General features: G+C 36.4%; 1 protein-coding gene across 1 annotated transcript; it reads left to right on the forward strand.

The window, feature by feature from the left end:
- Window positions 1–10,212: 10,212 nt before the first annotated feature.
- On the forward strand, window positions 10,213–24,244 carry LOC137393025 (charged multivesicular body protein 1a-like). The gene is made up of 8 exons (XM_068079407.1): window positions 10,213–10,245; window positions 10,648–10,698; window positions 16,986–17,103; window positions 17,248–17,331; window positions 17,523–17,663; window positions 20,416–20,544; window positions 20,875–21,065; window positions 24,039–24,244. The coding sequence occupies exons 3-8, from the start codon at window positions 17,065–17,067 to the stop codon at window positions 24,058–24,060; spliced, it is 606 nt and encodes a 201-aa protein (XP_067935508.1). The 5' UTR covers window positions 10,213–10,245; window positions 10,648–10,698; window positions 16,986–17,064; the 3' UTR covers window positions 24,061–24,244.
- The last annotated feature ends 69 nt before the right edge of the window (window positions 24,245–24,313 follow it).

Consider the following 24,313-nt stretch of genomic DNA (forward strand, 5'->3'; position numbering starts at 1 on the left):
GTGAAAAAATATTCATATGGTGAGGTGAAAAAATCATTGTTTCACTTCTTAAGGTGGAAAAATGTGTATAACCTTTCAGTTTGGCCATTGCTGGATGTGTTACTGCTTTGCGCTGTGAGTTATAGTACCAATAAAGATACTGCATTCTTCAACTATAACTCTGCTTCATTTTTCAAAGGAAAGTAGGGAATCAAACTCTTGTCACTGTTTCTGACTTTAGCATTGTGATATCAGCCAGCGAATCATAGCTGCATTCACTATAAGTGCTATTGAACAAACATCAAGACTTAGGGCGATTGGCTAGCCAGAGTGTAAAAGTTGGGAGAGGGCACCCATGAGTGTGTACATCCGCTCGCGCTCGAGTCTGTTTATCGGCTCACTCACGAGTCTGTTTATCGGCTCACCCTCGATTTTGTTTATCGGCTTGCCCTTGAGTATGTTTATCAGCTTGCCTTCGAGTCTGTTGCCATTTCGCCCTTGAGTTGAGAGTTGCCTACCCTTGTCTAGTAGAGTTTACTTCAATGGTTCTCGAATGCTATCTATACATTTGTCAAAGTTAGTATGTGTGTTTGTCCAGCTATAGCTATTAAAACCTTGGAATAAAGAATCTATATGGCAGAATATTTAATCTCGGAACCTCCCGTTTGCCAGTCCAGTCTCTTACCAATTAAGGTACCCGAGCTTGATGGATTCATTAGGCGATATATGTCGTTATATGGGTGCAAATACGCTTCCGCTCTCCATTACGACGCAACGTGATGGTGCAGTGTCATGGAGAGCGGTAGAGCGATTTTATGCGTACTCAATCGTAAGAGCAAGTAGTTAGCTCTATTAGTAAGCTTACTCAAATTAGCCAATGGCAACGTGCCAGGCTAATAGCAAGTGACAGGCAACTATATTACCTCTCATTGTTTATTAGCTGATTTTTAATACCCATGCAACGCCGAAATTTCTGCTAGTATCCAATAAAGTAAAAAACAACCAAACAAGTGCTAAATTGGGAAAATGTTTTAGCCCCGGTCGAGATTTCAACAAAATGCATTAAAAACTTGAAATATTATTAATAAATTAAAATTGCTAATTAGCAATCGATCTTGCCACAATCAATATTCATAGAGAATTTAATCTTCAGACACGAACACTTGTATATAGTATCAATAAATATTTTGTACAAGCTATCCCGTGTAACTTATTTGGAATCGTCCTCTCATGCAAACTGTCTTAATTTTTCACACAAATAACCTCAAACTAAACATGAATTGTTTAATGCTATCTTATATTCAGGATACTTTTATAGTTTCCATTTTATTTGATAATATGCCTGCAAACACAGGCTTTTTGTTATTTCGTTATCAACAGAATAAAAGAATAGTAACTAACTTGAAATGAGCAGTCAAATAAGTTCCTACTAAGGAACGGGAAGGAGGGAAAGGAATAAAAAGCTCTTGATTACTCACGGTCACATACCTCACCCATAGTGTGGTTCTGATGTTTAGAGATATCGGGGATCAGACACGAGTAACTTATCTCCCAAGGGATTTGTCCTTTTAGACTCTTTAATTTGTTACTGTTGGCAGTTTTATGACTCTTGGAAGCATTAGGGTTGACCTAGAGTAGATGATTAGAAAATTAAACACATACATGTACATACAATATATTCGTTGTTGGTTTTACAAAATCAGCATAATTACAGTGTTTGTTCATCCTGCTAGAGTCACAGGATATCTGGTACGAATGCATAAAACATAAATGGATGATAGGTTGTCCATTTGGGGTGGTGAGTTTGAGTGACTCCGAGTGGAAAAACTGCTGGGGGTTATTATGGCAGCTATGAAATGTCCTTACCTTGAACATTGGATATGTGAAAAGTCTTTTGATGATCAGTTGTGCTGGGCATCCCATTTTGATTGAAGCTTGAACAATCTGACGTTTTTTCTTGCCAGGAAGTTCGTCATGGTCAGATAATGCCTAAGCAATAAGAAAAGAGATACTCACAGACTCCATTCTATAAAAAACTTCACTTGATGAATAAACTTAAATGAACTCAAATCTATATTACCATAAATTTTTTCAACTCACTTGGCTAATTGAGCTACCAACATCTGAGTCTGTCTTGACATTTGCCTAATATAAGAACACCTTTCGGACAAGCTGAATCCAGGGCAGTAAGCAAATTAGTTTGATTGATATGATTTTTAAAGAACGATGCCTACACCCTTGGCTTGATCGAATCGGATTACAGTGTCCCAGGGCAAGAATGTAGAATAAAAATTTTCAACTCACATTTGAATGAGCGGCTGATTTATTTTTTTGCACTCCGTGACGACAATCTCGGACATGAACACCGAAGACAGAATATGGAACACCATCAGCACTGTAGAAAATTCTCTTGTTAGAAAGAGCATGCTGATCTAAAATAGAAAAATAAGAATAAACAAGACAATATAATTATACTGAGCTAACCTGTTATTCAACAACCATCGGTCTTACTTTGCATCCAGCGATAATTCATTACCACTGTAATTTAGTAGTTAATTAATACTGTAGTTTAGTAGTTACATGTAGTTAACACTGTAGTTTAGTTAGTGTTAGTCTTGTATATTTGAAAGCTAAACAGCAACTGACTTACTACATAAGTGAGACAAGAGAGTAAAAGGAATATTACATAACAATTACATAACAGGTGAGTAAGTCAATATGAACAAAGAGTATGACAACAGCTATATATAAATACAAGATAATGACGGTAGTCAAAGTCAAAAACTAGTACATATTCAACACTCCCACATAGTTTTGACATGCACACTTATTAATCTGTTAGCCCCATGTTCTGCCGATGTACTACAAAGCGGTCTCTGCATAGGGGTTTAGTTAAGATATCGGCAGTCATATCAGCGGATGGACAGTATTTAATAAGAATGTGTCCATTTGCAACAGCTTCTCTCAGAAAGTGATATTTGATGTCAATATGTTTTGTTCGGGATTTTGTTGCGGTGTTCTTAGCTATAGCGATTGCTGCTTGATTGTCAACCATGCATGTTGTAGGCATATGAGCATCCTTGCCATCAATGTCATTGAGTAACTTAGGTAACCACATTGCTTCTTGTGTTGCATGAAATAACGAGACGTATTCAGCTTCTGCCGTTGAGACGGCTACAGTATTTTGATGTTTGCTTTGCCAGCTTACAGCTCCACCTGACATTAGAAACACATTACCTGAAGTAGAAGATCGATTATCTAAGTCTCCAGCCCAGTTTGCATCGGAATAACCGATGACTTTAGCTTCATCTGACTTGTTGTAGCAAAGTTTAGTTGTCAGTGTTCCTTTGATATAGCGTATGATTCGCTTTACAGCAGTAAGATGAGCTTCTGTTGGACATGAGTTGTACTTTGACACTTCACTTACTGCTTGTGCTATATCTGGACGTGTTGCAACTGAAGCATATAAAAGTGAACCAACCATTGCTTGATACTTTTTTGAATCTACAGGCTTACTGATTCCATCATTTTTTATGAGTTTAACATTTATGTCTGCAGGTGTGGATACCGGGTTTAAGTCTTGCATGCCAAAGCGATTGATGACTTGCTGGAGATAGTACTGTTGATCTAGAGATATTGAAGATTCGTGTTGATCAATATTAACTCCCAAGCAATAGTGCAGTGGTCCTAAGTCTTTCATTTTAAACTGATTTGAGAGAGCATGCTTCACTTGCATTAATGATGCATCGTCATCACTCATTATAATGAGATCATCAACGTATACAGCCATTATAGTTTTGATGCCTGAATTGCTATCCCTAACATATACACATGGGTCAGTAGTGGACTGACAAAAATCTATAGACTTCAGAAAACTATCTAGAGCAAGATTCCAGCATCTAGGGGATTGCTTCAGTCCATAAATAGACTTGTTGAGTTTACACACAAGATGTTCAGATCCAGGTTTAATAAAACCTTCTGGTTGAGACATGTAGACTTCTTCATCAAGTCTGCCATTCAAAAAAGCAGTTACAACGTCCATTTGATGAATGTACATGTTGCGACTAAGACCATATGCCAGTAGCGTACGAATTGTTGCAAAACCAACAACAGGTGAGAATGTCTCATGATAGTCTATTCCATGCTGCTGTGAATAACCCTTAGCCACTAGACGACCTTTGAATCGCTCTACAGTTCCGTCACCTCGATGTTTAGCTTTAAACACCCACTTGCATCCAACAGCACTACGTCCTTGAGGTAACTCTGTAAGATTCCAGGTATTATTATCTATCAGTGACTGATACTCACACCTAGCAGCTTCTATCCATTCCTTATGTTGAGAGCTTTGTTTTGCCTCTGAGAATGTCTCTGGTTCAATTATGTGACCAGCTTGATGAGCGACGTGTTGAGCCTGGCTTACATACTCATCAATTCCATAGCGAACCGGAGGTCTACGTTCGCGAGCAGATATGCGTTGCTGTTGCCCTTCACCAGTGCATTGTCCAGATAGGTTTGGAGTTGTCTGTTCATTTACTGAATGTTCAACAAGAATAGATTTCTGCTTTGTATATTGGTCACATGATGGTTTAACGGTATTTGTAAAGTTTGTTTCATCAAATACCACGCCTCGCCTAGTAGTGACTTTACCAGTCGATTCATCAAGCAGGCGGTATGCCTTTGACTGTTTGCTGTATCCTATAAACCTTAGCTTCTGGCACTTCTTGTCAAGTTTCTGTCGCAGTTGATCTGGAACATGAGCATAAGCAATACATCCAAACACCCTTAGATTGTCTATGTTGGGTTTGCGTTCATACCACTTCTCATACGGTGTGAGATCATTCTTGTGTGAGGAAGTAGGAAGCCGATTTCTAACGTAGGCAGCAGTAGAAATGGCCTCAGCCCAGTATTGCTTTGACAATTTAGCATGGCACAACATTGAACGTGCTGCTTCACACAGAGTTCTATTCATTCGCTCAGCAACACCATTTTGTTCCGGTGAGTAAGCTGATGTGAGTTCATGATGAATACCTTTAGATTTCAAGTAGTCGGTAAATTCTTGAGACAAGTATTCACCACCTCTATCTGATCTCAGTGTTTTAATGGTTTTTCCAGATTGGTTGGTTGTATGTGCTTCAAACTCTTTGAACTTCTCAGGTACCTCAGATTTGTTTCTAAGAAAATACACAGCATCTAGAAAAATCGTCTATAAAGGTAACAAAGTATTTGCTACCTCCAATTGATTCTGTTTCCATTGTACAAACGTCAGAATGCACTAGTTCCAGCTTCTGGGTAGCCTTGATATCTCCCACAGGTTTGAAGGGTTTACGAGTCATCTTTCCTTCAGCACAGCCTTCACAAAAAGAAATATCTATTGCAGGTAAGCTTGTAGCACAGACTATATTTCCTTTACTCAGTTTTCTCAGAGTAGTGCTGTTCACATGTACTAGACGTTGATGCCAAATCTCTGCGCTAGCAGTGTTTGCATATTGAGTTTCAGTTTGTACACAGTCTAGACTGAACAGCTTATTAGCTAGTGATCCCATGGCCCTAACTTGACCACTAGCATCCTTAATCCAACATCGAGTATGGCCGAACTGAACAATGTAGCCTTTCTGAGTGGCAGCTCGAACTGAAAATAAACTGCTTGTTAGCTGAGGGACATGAAGTACATTGTAAAATGCAGATGCACATTGAACTCTACGATTGAGCTTTAGCATCACTTTTACAACACCAACTCCCACAGCTTCAACTGTTCGACCATCACCTAGGCTGACCATTGCTATTTGTTCTAGCTTCTTGTAGCTATTAAAACTTTCCCTGTTAGGTGTCATATGACACGATGCTCCCGAGTCAATTAGCCAGGATGAGCTACAGTGCAATGAAGATGTATTGCTATGATGAGTGATAAATGTAAATTCATTGCCTACACAGCCATTGTCATTTTTACGTTCAAAATGGTTTTGCAGCCGCTTCCATGCTACATCAGGTGCTTCTGTATCTGTTATTAAGTAGAGAAGTTCAGTACTAACAAATAGAGCAATTACTGAGAAAGCCTTACGATACCTGGATTTAAAAGCAGTTTTCAGCGCTTGATCAGCTGAACCTTCTGGTGCTTTCTCAGTACCATCCACGATATCGTATAGATCCTTTAGCAGCAAAATGTGTTTCATCTGGAACTTCCATGTCTGATAGTTCTGACTGTCCAACTTATCTATTGTCCATTTATCACTATCCATTGTAGAATGAGAGGTAGAATCTATGTTCTGGTTCAGTAGTGCTTGTTTCACTGTTCATGGTATCAATTGTTTAACTCCTGGTTCACCAGTCGTTGGTCAGTCAGTATAATAGCCGATCACCCTTTTTCTGGTATCAAACTCATGTACAGCTTCTTTGTTTGCCTGCCTGGGCCCATAACCTGTTAGTCTTGTATATTTGAAAGCTAAACAGCAACTGACTTACTACATAAGTGAGACAAGAGAGTAAAAGGAATATTACATAACAATTACATAACAGGTGAGTAAGTCAATATGAACAAAGAGTATGACAACAGCTATATATAAATACAAGATAATGACGGTAGTCAAAGTCAAAAACTAGTACATATTCAACAGTTAGCTAACACTGTTTGGAGTTAGGTCATTTGTTCAGTAGCTGAGGATATGGCGTCTATATTCAGTGAGATTGATCAGTTTGACCTTGGTGATGAACATGCTAAGTCAATGTGGGTAGAGTGGTGTGAGAGACTAGACCAGTTCTTTATAGCAAATGGGTTAGGCTGCAATAAGGAAGATGACAAACCCAGGTGTAAAGCCATATTCCTATCACGTGTGGGAAGTAAATCGTATTCTTTGATTCCTGAACATAAATTCTGTGGCGGCATTACCGATCACAGCCAAACAGGTGGCTCACTATACCAGTTCTGATATAATATTAGCCAAACAGGAGGCTCACCATACCAGGTCTGATGTAATATTAGGCAAGATATTACATTTTGTGAAGGCAGGATGGCCAACAGGTAGAGAAAGAAATAGAGAATTACTTCCACAAAAGGATGGAGATCTAAGTTGAGAATGACTGCCTTCTTTGGGGCAGCAGGGTAATAATTCCCGTCAAACTTAGAGAAGCAATGATTGAGGAGTTGCATGAGGGACACCAGGGTATTGCGAAAATGAAAGCACTAGCGAGACTTCTTTTCTGGTGGCCACATCTAGATCAGGCTATAGAGGATCAGGTTAAGAAGTGTCAGATGCGTCAGAGCATGCAAGAGGCACCGGCCAAATTAGCCAATAACTCCTAGGCATGGTCTGATAAACCTTGGAGCCGAGTACATATTGACTGTGCTCAGTACCAGGGTGAACATTACTTTGTTATGGTGGACTCCAACTCTAAATGGCCAGAAGTCCTACCCATGTCAAAAGGTACCAGTGCTGAGCACACAATCGAGGCTATGAAGCCAGTGTTTGGAGTTTGTGAGCAGATTGTTGCAGACAACAGCCCTCCGTTTCCTAGCAAAGAAATGAAAAATCTTCTTGCCAGTAATGGTACCAAATCAACTTTGTTACCACCATATCACCCTCAGACTAACGGAGAAGCAGAAAGGTTTGTAAAGACATTTAAGAGGGGATTGAAGAAAACCTTTGGTAAGTCAATGCTTCACAGGTTACATAAATTTCTGATAGTATATAGATCTACTTCCTATAGTTTTACTGGTCAGCTACCATCAAAATTGTTATTTGGACGTAGAATCAAAACTAGGTTAGATTTTGTTAAGCCAGATATTAGGGGTAGAGTGACTAAACAGACTGGTGGCGTTCAGCATCCTCGAGCTTACACAGAAGGTGATAGAGCCATAGCTAGAGACTATAGAGACGTTAGAAAACCAGGCTGTCTTTAAGGTGTAATAATAGCACAGCTTTCCCCAGTAACATATAATGTTCAGGTTGAAGTAAAAGGGAAACGTGCCATTTGGAAGCGCCACATAGATCAGCTTAAGCCTGGTGATTTGAGTGAAAACACTGCTGGGAGGGATTGGGATGTACATGTAAGTGATGGTCTTATTGAGAACAGTAATTCTGTGCCCTCTTTGATTGTAGGTCAAGAAAGAAGGCCAGATACGGTAGAAAATGAAGAGGAAGTTTGCGGCAAAGCGCAACTCAGACCACCACGCCCTGAGGTTGCAGGGACTAGAAACACCGAAGCCCAACTTGCAGTGGGAAGTCGGAACATGGAACCATCAGATAAAGGCAGATCTGAAAGACAGATACGCTCACCCGCATGTTTGTTAAATGCTGTGTTGTAGTTAAATTATGTTTTTATAGTTTGGAAGAATGTAATGTTTTTGCATGTTAAGTTTCAAGTTTATAAATAATCGACTTCGTTTTGGTTAAATTGTATTGTAATCACTGATTGGTTAATCCATTATCAGAATAATCAGACGAACGACGGCGACAAGAAAAGGAGAACTGTATCATTTTGGTTTTTAGTTTTATTTAGATATTTGATAATAAATATCTGGCTGTTAGGGGTCACTATGGCCAGGCAACCTAAGTATAATAGTGTAGTATTAGAGACACTTCAAGCACAAGCCACGGAAGACAGAAATTTATATCAGCTTCACTGACTATGATGTCATGGGCTTGTAGAAAAGCTAAAATAACCGCTAACTATTCTAGCGAGCAAATTATAAAATGGGCGATGATCTTACAGAGCCGTGAAAGAGCAACTCCATAAACCTTTATTTAAAATAGACTGAAGAAAAGACGATAGATGTCATTAACAGGATTTGTAGAAAATCCTGGGCTAAAAATATGTATATATCCCGGGCTGTATATCATTGGTTTCAGCTTCTTCCTGTTGAGTTCAGCAGGCTGTAGCATCGGCAGCTTTTGGTTCAGCGCAGCTACGTTAAAGGTAAGAGTTGTCTCCGCCCCACTCCTAAAAGTTTTCTTCAGGCTGTCTAGAGGCAGTTAGCCAGTCTTGACAAACTGTGTTTTTGCGGAGTTGTTCCCCCGTCGATCGGGCGAGCAACACACCAGCTTGTCACAAGACGTACTGCACCTGATGCATCAGCTGCACTTATAGGGAGTTGTTCTCTTCCGTCTATGCGGCTTGGCTGCGATGTTATGTCGGTCGCTCCATCGGTAACGATGGATCCAATCATAACGAATTTTGCGCAAAAATTTATGTAGAAAGCGACCAGTCGCGACCAGTCTCTGCGGTTAACTTTAGTAGAACTTGAGAACTTAGGCAACAACAGCGACTGAACATGTCGTTATTTGTGCGCTCAGTTAGTTTTATTTCTATTTTTGTATCAGTCAGTTTTATTTGTCCTTATGGATTTTATTTTCAATTATTTTATTCTTAGATTCTACTATCGTTTACAACAAAGACTGGTCTTTAGTTAAACGTAGTAATCTTATTTTTTTCTACATAAATTTTTGCGCGAAATCCCTTATGATTACCAATGGAGCAACCGCCATAACATCGCAGCCAAGCCGCATAGACGGAAGAAAACAACTCCCTATAAGTGCAGCTGATGCATTAGGTGCAGTACGTCTTGTGACAAGCTGTTGCGTTGCTCGCCCGCTCGACGGGGGAACAACTCCGCAAAAACAACAGATTGTCAAGACAGGCTAAGAGGCAGTGTATGGCATTTAGTTGTCTGGAATTCCTAAGTCATCTCTAAGCAATGATATATATAACCCCCCAGGCCACAACTAGAATTATATTTGCATCATTTAAAAAGAAATATGTAAATGGTATGATCAATGAGATGTCAGTAAAATTATTTAGACAGGTAAATGATTCGAGGAGTAGCTGCCAAGCAAGAATAATACTGAAATGATGATATTTGTTTTGGCTTCTATAAAGTAAAGAATAGGATTTACTCCAATGATTGACTACACATCCAGAGTCAATTGCCTACCCAACCAAGAATTCTTGCCCCAACATTGACCTACATACCACCAAATGTTATAGTTTCCGAGAACTTCTTCTCTGTTTTGTACGTCGACCATTGAATGTTTGTTCGTAGCTCCTCCTTTTTTATAAAGCTGTTGGCCTCTTCCAATGAAGAAAATAACGCTGCCGACATTTTTTCACAATATTTCCCATCAAAATTCCCGGGAATTCGAAAACTAGTTCCATAAAAGTAACGTACCTCTATGTATAGCTGAAGCGACTTCTATGCTCATATTTATGAAGATCCCGCACGACGTGTGAGCCGCTCTTTAGTTCACAGCGTAATAAAATGCAGCAGTGCTTAGATGATAATTAGATTTTTTCTATCGAAAGGCAAGTTCGCTGAGCTCTTCATTGGTTTATTTCTCGCAACGATTTGATTGGGCTTCCGTGTTTTGGTGGGTTTAGCTAAAACCATTCTACATAATGTTCGCGAGCTTACCAAATTTTAGTGGTTGTTGAAATGCCTGTGTTTTATTTGAACTCCCTGCCTGAGGCGCTGAAACTAGTAAAGCAACACAAAACTGAACATAGAATAAAATATGTGAGATATGATGGGAAGCTTAACTCGTTAGAGAAAAAGATATCTTCAGCAACCATATCTGTAGAAGGTTAATTGTTTATAAACAAAGCAATTAACCAATCCAAAAACTATATTTAGTTGACAAATGAAGGGCTCAGCGAACTTGCCTTTCGATAGAAAACCCCTGATAATTATTTCCTAATACTGTACCATAAGTAATCTGTTGTGTTGTGACGGTGAGTCACGTTCAATCGCACTATCTCTTGTTACAAAAACTATGGTTTGTACAACAATCGTTTTTGCATTCTTGTTAAGTGGTTAATGAATTATTTCGCTCTGCTTCAAACAGCTATACATTAATGATAGTTTTTCATTGTCACAAACCGATCTTGTCTTGCTAAACTACGAAAATTGATTGTTTAACATTGATTTTCAAGACATAGCCTGGTTAAACTTTTCTATGTTTAGATTTTATTTCAGTGTTACCAAAACAATCAAGAGGCTAACTAAATAGTTTGATAGTAATTGTTTGTAGTTTTTGATGATACAGGTTTTTTTGATTCACATAGCAGTATTAGAAATAGATATTATATGATGTAAATATGAAATATCGAAGGAATATTGTTGCAATACTCTTTAGATACAAATACAAGCCGAAAGCAAAATTAAAAACACTGAAAAAAGGGAAGAAGGGAAGAAGGGGAAGAGAGAGGAAAGAAAGGAGGAAGGGAAGGGAAAATTTTTGCTGGTATACTGTTTAAAATAAAGAGTTCCCACGTATTTTGCCTCCTGCGTGAGGCTTTCAGTGGGAAAAACCCGATCCGATCCGAGTTAATACGACTAGTCCAAAAAGATTGTTATCTATCTTTAGAGAGAACTTATTTTATGCCTAATTAATCCGAATTCACTCACAACATCAAAGTTGAACTTGCTTTCTCATCTTATTTTATGTGGACTATGTTTAGTTTATGCACTTTTGCTAAGCATGCGGAACTGAACTGATTATTACTGGTTCAGGTACTAGTGAACGTATTAAGCTAGTGTAAGCAATACTGATATTTACTAGTAAAAGATACTTCTTTATTCTATAAGCACAACAATTATAATACACAACTAACAAAATTCTAAAACAATAATATTAATGACAAAAGGTTAAAATGAACTAGCTGATAAAAGTTACATCCGTACTCGAACGGTCTTATATGTTCTTTGCTTAGTCCCGAACGGCTGCGCGTCTTGACAGTCAAACAATAGTCCTAACAGTCCTTAGGTGTAAAGGCTCAGCATTTGAGATAGCGAAAGAGGAGAAGCTCAGTTGATAATGAAGATGGAGGCTCCATAGGCAGGAAAAAGAGGCTCTGCAGATGCATGGGAAAGAGAGCCTAGCAGGCCTTCGAGAGAGAGATCGCATGATTGGAGCTGTTCTCTTTTATGGATGTTTAGCATGTGGGAAGGCTGCCCTGTGTGGAGTAGGTTGAGTGTGAAGGTTCAACGCTTTATGTCAGGTGTATGGAGATATCTTGCTTTGTGTTAGTCTCCAGCTGGTAGACGTGATGTAAACATGTAGGATGGGGCTCATAGCTAACTGTATCTAGGTCATGTCTGGCGGAGGTCTAGTTTTTTGTGGTTTTCTGGCAGGGCAATTTACTTATCTTATGTGATAAATTCTTTTCATTCTGGAGTTTTAAATTTGTTTGTTGTTGCTTTTCCAATTATTGGATCTTTTGAAGTTTTGGGTGTCATGTTATTAGCGATTATTGGGTGTGTATCTTGTAGTCTGGCTTCACTCCATGGAATAATAATTACACAATCTAAACACAAATATTACTGAAATGAACAAGCTAGCGTCATGGGGAGAGACAATTCACGGCTGGTAAGCCAGGGGAGACGATTTGAAATCAATATTATGTACACATAGGTAGATTAAGTTTAATTCAAGTCAAGTTAAATTTGATAAAAGAAATATTGAAAGTAAGTAATTGAACTGCTGCTAACTACGATCAGCGGTTACGTTTTCGAGAGGGTTTCCGTTTCGGGGCTGTAGAGGTGGTCTTAGTAGACTTCTTAGTAATCTCCTTGGACTCTGTAACGATTGCAGCAGATGTGCTGGGCTGTGAGGGCTGTTGAATAGGAGCAGGGCACATGAAATCTCTTGCTCTCATCACAGAACTCTCTAAGTGCCTTGAAAAGATATTGCTGATCTTCAGCACTCCGACCTGGTAGCAGAACAATTTCGGGCTGCTCTAACCTTGCTTACTCTGCAGAAATAAAATGTATATTCACACTCTCCACGCTAATGACATGCTTTTTTTCTTGCACACTGCCTGCAGTGAAAAAACGTTTGCTGCACATACTGTCCGTTAGTATTACATGTATTATCCAACAGTATTGAGTTACAACAGTTTTTCTATAGTGTACTTCCAAGTATAAAATTCTAAAATATAATAATACTAAAAGTTGGTTTACATCCTTTGAAAGAAAACAAACTCATAAGCTTTGCAACTTATCAGTTGGGTCATCGATGGTGCTACTTGATTTGAGTTGAATATGACTTCATGACATTAGATACATTTATTACATTGAGGGTTGGCTTGGTAAGGGAGAGATATGGCTGGTCAGTTCAACCAAACCCTAGAAGTAGAAGTTTCTGATTTAAGCTAGGGTCATAATAATACATGCATTACTTTTTTTGGCCTGCATTTATTTACTTGCAGTATATACTCTTCATCAGTGAGTTGAAATTTTTTATCTGCTGGTAGAGCTGTACCCATATCATCTAAGCAGGGCTGAACAGCAGCATTTTTCTTAGAAGTCTCTAAACTACTTCTGTTTTCAGTAAAACTTGACTTAAATTCCCCATTTAATTCAACATTTTCAAGGTCTAACTCAATCTCACTGTTTCCAGAATAACTATCACTCTCTAGTCTACACTGCAGGTTTAAATAATCTTCATCTACTTCCTGAAATTCTCACAAAAATTCAACACCATAAACATCTCGGTAATCCATTTTGTACGAATTACCATAAGTGAAATATTGTCTTTTTTATGTTCTTAGCAACCATTCAGAAGTCGATTCCTCACATGATTTGTTCTAGAAAGGTTGAGACCTCAAAACACAGAAATCCCAGCCATATGGACAAGTTTCACTTTGGAAGCCCTTTGCGCACAATATGAAAAGCGTCATTTGTACTGAAAATCGTATAATCTGTCACAATTTCATCAGCGCATTATTGTTTTCAATTATTTTCTATTTCAACGAAATTCTTCAGCTTGTAGATTCATCTTTTCACTCAACTAATGTGTATTGATATCTTCCCTTTTATCATGACTCTTGAAATCTGTTTCAAATGGTAAAATGTCATGCTGTTCACCTGCATTATGTTGATGTTTTTAAAGTAAGTTGCATGCATGCTTCTCTCAACCAATTTTTTAACATACGAATCTTGTTGAGGTCATCACATTTAAAAGCCTGCTTTTAAGTCTATCTATACCGAGTCCCTAAAATCTGTCTTCTAGAGAACGTGCATAGTCTGCTAGTTGTTGTTCTTGTTCATGGTTGAAGACCATTTTCGCTTCTGTAGATCTTTCATATCCAATTTGCCTACCAATTTACATATACTGTACCTAGTCAAGGTTAACATATTCCCTGTGCTCTGGCAGCTGCTCTAACTGCCATTCCTCCTCAACCAAATTAACTGCGTTGTCAAGCTTTTTCTTTGTCAAGACTTTTGCTCTATATGTTTTACACTCGTAACTTTTTACCATTTTTTTCTACTAAAAAGGTGTGGTATCGAAAAAATGATAGTATTAAAGCGCGTTTATATTTGAATGATTATTCAATATCACTTACCTAGCTGCTTCAAGAATGTGTACACGCCACTTCATAGAGCTGTGGCAGGCTGAGCCTTGGCTCAACCTGCCTCGGTTCCTGCCTGCCGTGAAGTTCCATATAAAAAATCTAAAAAAATATTTATTTGTAAGGCTGATAGGAAATAAATTATTAATGAGTATGCAACACTTATCCTTGTGTTAGTTATCTATAGCAGCACAAGTGTACTAGTTGTGATCTGTGGGTAGCACTGTTTTATGTAACATGTAAAAAATTAGCAAAAATAGTCAAATTTGAGAATTAATGGCTCACTCTGTCAGTGAGTCATTGCACATACATGTAGATGATGAAGTCAAAATGGGATGATTTGACTGTGACCTTAGTATAGAACAGACAACCACATTTAGAAATTCAATTTTTTGACAGCAAGTCTGGTTCTGCATGCTCCCTGCTTCTACTTACCCCCACTCTCTCTTACTCACTTTTCATAAAAAATCATACAAGAGCTCTACTGTGAAATGTTATTTTTGGAACTTATTTGGTTTTTAAAATGTTTTTTATTATGTCTACCCACACCCATATTGTTTCTAAAAACATAATCTATATTATCTAACCCATATTCTTGCGTAGTATCTCGTGTTTACCTGCACAGTATACATTGAACTTTCGTTGTATTATTTGAAGATTTTTCCATGATGCGTTGGTTACTATATTCAAAGTACAAATACACAAAATTACAAATAGACAGAGTTATACCCAAATCAGTGGTGATTCAGGTATTTGCTGATTCACATATTTGAAGCAATTCCCATTCTTTAAGATTTGAGTATTGTGTTTAATTTGAATAAAATCGAGAATGGTTTACATTTGATTTGTAAAACAACTGAAGTGATTTAGGATCTGGATTTTATAAGTCAATGAAATTATTAGGGAATATATTTCTTTGTAGGCTGCATGTGCTTGTTATTAAAGGTTGACTTGCAATAAAATTCACATTACAGTTATTTGGTATCAAAAGATTCATCATGTCTTACTCTGTTGTGTTGTAGGTGCCAAATATGTGGAAATGTGATTACAAGCTCTTAAAAGCTCAAAAACGAAAAGCCGCCGTAGAGTGCAATCTCATTATTTTGATGACGTAGCCATGAAATTTGGTTATTGTTTTGTCACGTTATGTTCTCACGTGAATTGGAAGGCCAATAAAAAGCTCAATATAAAACTTATCGTAGCACTAGTTTATGACAAACACTTCGGGTTTTACCGAAGACCCCGTATCAAATATAGATGCTCGTTACTTTACAGTTTTGTTTCGGCCTGGTCTAATCGGCAAGTCGTAATCTGTTCATGTGACCCAATACTTCGCAAATAATTTTTGCAGCACTTTTCGATTATCACAGGTGACCAACAGGCTCATCATGTTTATCAGAGGATGATATGCAATCGTTCACGCTAAGATAAAAAAATTAAACAGATTTTTATGGTAGGTTTTGAGATATCAGTGCTCAAAGTGGCAGCATAACGATGCCGATAAAATAGACGCGTAAGAACGATAGACATGGTTTTATTGAATGCGTGAAGTATATTTGTGGAAATATTTCGACGAATAAGGTTGCATGAAAGTGTAAACAGAAACCATCTCTCACAACTACATCACATTTGAGCCGTTTTGGAAAGAGAATCCAAACTACGGCGGTCTCGTGTGGCTGCGATTAACTGTTCGTTTTTGAGCTTTTAAGAGCTTGTAATCACATTTCTACATATTTTGCACCTACAACACAGCAGAGTAAGCCATGGTGAATCTTATGATACCAAATAACTGTCATGTGAATTTTGTTGCTAGTCAACCTTTAAAGTATTGGTATTAGTTTTAAGTAAAGAATAATAATAAGGCTAGCCTTATTATTATCAGTTTGCTGTTGAAGTAAATCTGAGTAATCTACTTGTTATAAAACAATAAGTTCTAGTGTTAAATACTGTATTCTGTCAAGGATATTTTCACATAGTAAATAGCTAAAAACTCTCACTTGTAAACTTACAAAATATTACTTAGCTCCTTGTGTTAACTGCTTGCTGTCCTTGACTATCACTAACTTTGATATTTTCATTTTATTGTGTTACTTCTAGTTTATAGCTAGCTAATTCAATCAAAACAAAAAAGGTCATTTAAAATTATTTATACTCATATAATAATGATGCGTGAATTGTAATAACGGCACAAATCAGCGGAATTAAGAAAATAGAAGGGAAACTGATGATTTACCTAAACATCTACTTTGTCTCTTAGGTTCTACACTCACCCTTGACAAAGGTGAAATGTTTTACAATTATGATTTGGTGATTTAAGATTTCAATTAGGGGCATCAGGTGGGTGATTTAATTAGTTTTGTCTTGTTAGATATCATTTGGTTTCAAAGTGAAACAGGGATTTTGGCACAGCTTTGCTAATGCGCAACATCAACACTGTATCACTCAACTGAAAATTTGCAAGTTCTCTTAAAAGTTGAATTGCATTTATTTCATGAATGAATCTCTAATATTTACTCAAATGTACTCCAATATGTAAATGTTGATGGCTTGTGTAGAGAGCCTGTTGAAAACTCACCAGTGTTACGGTGCTATAATCATAATACATAATCCTAAGGTCTGCCTCGTCGAAACTTAATTCTGGCAAATCTTCCATAATTTATTTGCAGTGCATGCTAAAGGAGCACTAACCTGGTTGAAGATTTATATAAAATTATACTTATATAGTTTCACACAGAAACTGGCAAAATGCCAGATTCACTGCAGGACACTCTTTTCCAACTTAAGGTATGTATGGGTATTTAATGACCTTAACTTTGTTTACTCGAGTGGCGTCATTTTATTTGGGTTTAACGACTGTGTTAGTGTAGTTTTGATGCATGTTTATATGCACAGCTACAGGGAGGTTACATTTGTTTAGTTTACTTTTAGTTCTCTGGCAAACAGTTGGATAGGTTTGCTAAAAAAGCTGAGAAAGAACAAGAAAAAGAGAAGGCAAAAATGAAGAAAGCGATGGTTTGTGTCTAGATTAATTAATTAATTTATTTATTGCTCACGCTAAATATGAAAGATATTAAATACAGTACTTTGTTCTCATATCATGTATAGCGTATCTTTCATGAATCTTCAAGTAGGATTTTTAATTCACTTTAAAATGAAGTAACCTTGTGAGTTGCACTGATTGTGTTTAACTGTTCGTTTCTTAGACGCAACACAACATTGAAGGAGCAAAGATATATGCAGAGAATGCTATTAGAAAAAAGAATGAGTGCTTAAACTTCATGAGGATGAGTGCACGGTTAGACGCAGTGTCCAGTCGTGTGCAGACGGCAGTTTCCATGAAAGGGGTAAGGCAACTATCAGCCTTTCTTACTGTCATTCAACATGGATGCGCTGTGATGTTCCAATGATATCGGCATGTTTGCTATAGCATGTTTGTTTACATTTTGACACCTGGGTGTGAGCTAATTCAGGGAAATGTTTTTCCACCTGATCCGACGCCCGAGTAAACTCGTATTCGTTGTTTCGCTTTGTTTTTCTGTACATATGGTTTAAATATTATGAAATTTTGCTCCCGTTGTGTGTTATACATTTTAAGCACAATTGTGAAGTTTCAAATAAATTAGACTTTTAGTTCTTGAGATATTGCTGAAATAGTGAGGGCACTTTTAACTGACCAAGAAATTAAAAATGTCTGCCAACAGAATATTATTTTTTTGTCCTTTGGGTGTACCTAGGATCACGAAACTATGGTGCTTTTGTGCAGTATATATTTCCAGTATAATTCTGAAGTTTCAGGTTGATTGAACCATTAGTTTTTGAGATATCGCTAAGAAATCGAGGGAACATCTATCCGATTGAGAAATAAAAAATGGTTGTCGTCAGATGTCATCAGAGTCATGGCTGTCTACTGACATACTGATTGAAATTCTTAGTGATTAATGTAAAAATAGACAAAACTAGAAAGCTTATTCTCAGCAACAAGAGCTTTACTCTGAAACTATTTGTCTTTCTATTCATAAAAATATACTTACTCTATCAGGCTCGGCGTACATCAACTACATGTATTATGTTTTATCAAATAACTCGAGAACATCACATATTTGAAAGAGGGTGAGGAAAAAACTATTTATTATATCTGATTTTTGTTTTCGTTCACCGAGTTTTACAAACTAGGAGCTTCAATATGATATACTGTTCACAAGAAATTGTGCTATGCTAAGTGGTTTCAGAATCGATTGAAATCCTCTATTCTAGGATCAGAGTGCTTGCTTGTGCATACAAGGTTAAAGGTGGTATTGTCTTAATAATTAGATAACTATTGGTCGAGAACCTCCACATACAGTCCAACCTTGGCATACAAATTTATCTGCTCCAAATATGTGCATCATGTCGGAACTGTCATTTCTTGAAATGAATATTTTTATAAAAATATGTTTTATCATGTTAAATTCGTTTGAAAATCTAAAATTGATGAAAACTGTTTCCTGTAGTTAAGTATAGAGTTAAAATGTTTTATGTAAAACACTAAATGTAACAAAACAATGTCACTTGCAAGAACAGAATCAACAATGTGATAATTATTAAAAGCAATTTGTCAATTTAATCTTTGTTGTTTTTATTAGACTATATTGTTTTTATCTTAGAGACATGGGATAGTTGTTTAGACTCAGCAAAGCATTGGCTCGATAATAGAGTGAGTGATAGAAATATGGGATGGAGCATACTCCACTGTAGTATGAATTAGATTAGAGCGGGGACATTGAATTCATTTAATCTACATCTAGTGTAGATTAATTTAATTTAACAATTAATATTATTTTCATGTTCTATTCGTAGTTTTATTGCTTTAGCTGCAAGACTGTAATGCTTTGAGAAGTTTATGATATCACATTTTCAGACAAATATTTGCTGTAATTTTATATGTAGAGGTGATCATAGGGTAAGGTTTGACTGTGATTTTGTATGTACAGGTGATCATAAGTTAAGGTTTGACTGTGATTTTATATGTACAGGTAATCATAAGTTAGGGTTTGACTGTAATTTTATATGTAGAGGTGATCATAAGTTAAGGTTTGACTGTGATTTTGTATGTACAGGTGATCATAAGTTAAGGTTTGACTGTAATTTTGTATGTACAGATGATCATAAGTTAGGGTTTGACTGTAATTTTGTATGTACAGATGATCATAAGTTAGGGTTTGACTGTAATTTTATATGTAGAGGTGATCATAAGTTAGGGTTTGACTGTAATTTTATATATAGAGGTGATCATAAGTTAGGGTTTGACTGTAATTTTGTATGTAGAAGTAATCTTAAGTTAGGGTTTAACTGTAATTTGTATGTAGAGGTGATCATACGTTAAGGCTTGACTGTAATGTGCTGAGCCAATGTTGTCTATCTTTTACTATTATTAATAACAGCAAAGGTTGAATTTATCTCTCTATAATGGGTTCCATGAACTGTTGCATTGAATGAGAGTTACACGTTTATAAATTTGACAATTAGGTTACTCTTCAAATCTCGTTTTTCTCCATTTCGAGCCTTATATATATGTATATAAAGGATGAATGAACTAAATTAATAGGCCTAAAAGTTATCTATCATTGACTTACTTGTCTTGAAAGGCTGTCCTTCTCTGACAGTTTCATTGAGCCATATTTGCCGTATGATATCTATCAAAGAAGAATATCTCGAAGTATTCAAACCCATCAGCATGATTATCAGCTGCCGGCATTCTAAATGACTAACTACCGTTATGAATTTATATATTCAAACCGTGCTGTGTACACATATTTAATATTAATGTACACATAGTATCAGTGTTTACATTGTAGAATATATGTTTTTTGACTATGAGCATAGTCACATTCATCTCATCTACACTCATGTACACTTTACAAACATAATGTTAGTTTAAATGCGTTCACCGATGGCCGAACAAATACTTGCCAAGCTTTTTTACGATTACTTCACATATTTTGTAGAATCATTATCATCAATTATTTTTTATTTATTCTACAGTAATTGTATGAATTGATTGTTGTATTACTTCATTACACCACCCTTCACCGTATGAGTATTGCTGACACATTTTAGGTTGTAAAGAATCTGGGAGTTGTCACCAAGGGTTTGGATAAGGCCATGGCATCTATGAACCTTGAGGAAGTTGAGAAAATTATGCAGAAGTTTGAGACACAGTTTGAAGATCTTGATGTCAGGGAATCGGTACGTGTTTGCTTATAAAGCCCGAGGTCATAATTTGGTCTCCAATATGTGTATGGCTTTTGTATGATGAACAAGTAGTATCCAAGTCAATTCAAACGCTGAAATTCAACCGGACAAGCTAAATTGCCTGAACACGCCAACAGCTTTAAATTTAAATACACAATCAACCTTACGCATAAAATATTGCTAGTTCTAACTGTGATGCAGCTCGTATTTGATCCTTGCCCTGTGGGTTTGATAAAAAAAAATCTATTTTGGTGACTCAACTAGAATCTCTAGTATCAACACTTATTATAAAATGAATATGGTATATCATATTCCTTTGTGCAGACGATGGAGGCTGCAATGGGCTCTGCATTCGCCACATCAGCTCCTGGTAACCAAGTGGAAGAACTTATGAAACAAGTAGCTTCCGAAAATGACCTAGATATTTCTGAACAACTCAAAGACCTCCATCCCGGCCAATCTACTCTGGAGGCATCAACGGCGTCGACAGCGAAAGAAGATAATTTATCAAGAAGGTACGTGTGCTCATAGTTAAGACTCTGTAATAGTTTTGATGTTGTCATGTCAAAAGTTGTTGCAGCTATTGTGATAGATACAAATTATTTTGTTTTAGTTTGCTTGAAGTTTTAAATAGTTTATAAGTTATGCCTTCTAGTTCATTGATTACGTTTGTAAAGGGATTCATTCACCACTGCAAGAATTTCTCCAGTCTGTCTATTCATCATTACCTGTTTGCTTCACTCCGTTATTGGGTTTGAAATACAGTAGACGCTCCTATAGCATATACCTCCTATAACATAATTCCACATAAAATAAAGAATTTACGTAAAGTTTCATATTACGTAAAACATTCCATAAAATGTAAAGTGTCAAGTCGGCGAAGTTCTCAAATTTGATTTGAATAACGATAATCTTGTAGTTAGCCTTAAAATGTCGCTTTCTCTCCGGGCGTTTGAGAAAAAACAACAAACATATAGTGTCATTTCTATCTTCTATATACATGTATATATATTTCTCAAAGTATGTGTGTCATTCCGGCTATAGCGCATGCTGATTATTTTATCAATGCGGCCACGTGTTACAATGTCCATGTTAAGAAATATTTTTCGTAAGGGTCAATGACTATATCTGGGGTCATGGCCAATTCTTCTCACGCGGACAATTATACGGGTTACGATCACAGAAACTATGGTTAAGTCGCAAATCACAAGGTTGAGTTATCCGACTTTGAAGTTACACTAACTGAATTTATAATATTGGTAACGATTTTTGTAACACGTGCATCTGGACCAATCAAAGAGTGATCTTTCTGAAGATTTAGCCAAGAGAAGTCTTTAACCCTCAGAAAAACCCCTTAAAACCGTTGCTATGCTAAACAGGACCTACTGAAAAATAGCGTCTGATAAAAGTAATCGTTTCTTTTTTGCCGATTTTAAAGATAACTCTGACATTTTGGACACTTATAATGAGTACTTTGGTATTCCAACTGATGTCAAAAGCAGTGAAAGTTAAAGGAATGACGATGATATATTCCTAACGATTCTTATGAGATTATTACAATATTTATAAAAATAATTATTCGATTTCATAAGATTATTATAAGATTTAGTTAAAAGAATAGCTATTCGAATTTACAAGATCGAAGTATATAGTGACTGATGGTGTGCAATATGTTACTGTTATTATTTTTTTGAAGATTTTGTTGATGATACTATGGCTGTGCCCAATATCGCGGCACTGCCAAGCCGGTTTCAATATCTGCAAATTAAGTAATCCATTTTCTTATAGATATACAGCTATTTTTATGAGAACCAGCTAAAATCTGTTTAGATTTTGAAATTCAGCATGTTTTGAATATAAATACAGAAATCTAGATAAATATCACAACTTCTTGATATTGGTCGCTATGACGTTTTGAAATGTAAACAAAATTGTGCATTGGTTTTCGTTTCTAAAACTTTAACACCAGTTTTCTCAGAATTATGTTTTCGCACTAATGGTAAACATGCATTCAGTTTATTGACCATAAAATCTGTTGTAATTAAGCTAGACTCAAAATTCTTTTGTAAAATAACTGAGAATTTTTTCTTGCTAGTGTAGATAACTCCAAATCTTACATTCTCGACTTAACCATGGTTTTTGTGATCATGACACATATTGTCTCCGTGGGAAACGCTTCGACATTTGTACCGGTATCGAGAGGTACCAGTTTCGTCGTATTCAACGTTTTGATGGATAGCTTCTGGTGGAACAGTAACCTTTTTTATACACACACTATGCAAGAATTATTATTATATCTGCATATTCAGGATTTTTATTTTGTTTTCTCGGTTCGTATTAATTCTATTATTTACAAATCATCTTTTATAGTAATCGTAGCAAAACCGACTTAATGTAGCTATTACTTGCTAATTATTTCACATTTACATCTAAACCTTTTTATAGTCGTTTTCCTCATTATATGAAGCTTAAAGGTTGTTTGACAAACATTGAAAACCTTTAAAGTTGTTTTTATTTTCGTTACTAATTTATTTCAATTACACAAAAAACTTTTTCATGATATGTAGTTTGAAAGTTAGAATGGCAAATGTTGTTATATGTTAAATACAAATCAATTTTCTGACCAAAGACTTTTTTATTACCCGGGCAACGCCGGGTAGCACAGCTAGTTATTTATACAAATTCCATGACATTCTAGTTCGTCGTGACAGATCACCAGATGTGTTGACAAAACAGATAAATAGCTGCGTGATTGTTCATAAATACATGAAGGCAATCGATTTGTGCAGATGTCACAGCATTGGTCTATCATTCTGAATACTTAGGTAATATAAAAGTTGGAGTATTGTCGAAAGCTATCTTTTATCTTAACCTTGACCCCTGGATGCAGATAATGTAGATGATAGACAGGTAGACACCGCTCTTATTATAGTAAAAATAATAAGAGCGGTGTGTACCACTGTTCTTCAAGTGTAAAGAATACAATAGTGTACAATTGTTCTTAAAATAGAGTAAATAATTTTTGCTCTATTTTAGATGTATAAAATATTTGTTATTAGTTTTCATTTGTAGAATAGATCTTGCTGTCTAAAAAATAAACAAACCATTGTGAGTGGACATCGAAGATGTGCTTAACTTATTGTAAATTTGCCACAATCATGGACCTTAAACAAGTGAAAGTGATAAGGGAAAGGAGACCAGTTGTCGATACTAACCAGTAGTACTGCAGTTACTGTACAGTCAACAAATTAAAAAGTTATGTCTAGTTTTCCTTTTTTGCATGGACCAAAGCGTGAGTTTGAAAAGATCTTGGAACGGATTACTCAATTTACATGTATTTTACTGTTCGTATAATGTCAAATCCTGATAACACAAAAATTCCTGGAACAAACTATTTACGTTGAAGGAGCGTCTACTGTGCATGTATGTCAACCTAGACATCTTTTCTGGTATTGAAATTATCTGCACCTGTCACTTTCATTATGCAGGTTGGCAGCGCTGAGGAACTGAGTCATGCACAGACTATGAATGCTATCACAGCAAGGGAAGGAACTATCTCTCTACAAGTCGTTTTTGTTGACATTTCTGTTTAACGAAACATATTTTTCTAAGAAATTCAGCTTATATTTTAATGATAATATTAGATTGTAACATTTGTAAAACTGGCTTTCTTTTAGTAAGAAATATACAAAAATGCTCCAAACTAACCAGGATTTATGAGTAAAATTTTACACATTATAATAACCATATTCGCATGCTTTTG

Source organism: Watersipora subatra, chromosome 4 (assembly GCF_963576615.1).
Source record: "Watersipora subatra chromosome 4, tzWatSuba1.1, whole genome shotgun sequence".
NCBI classification, from domain to species: Eukaryota; Metazoa; Bryozoa; class Gymnolaemata; order Cheilostomatida; family Watersiporidae; genus Watersipora; species Watersipora subatra.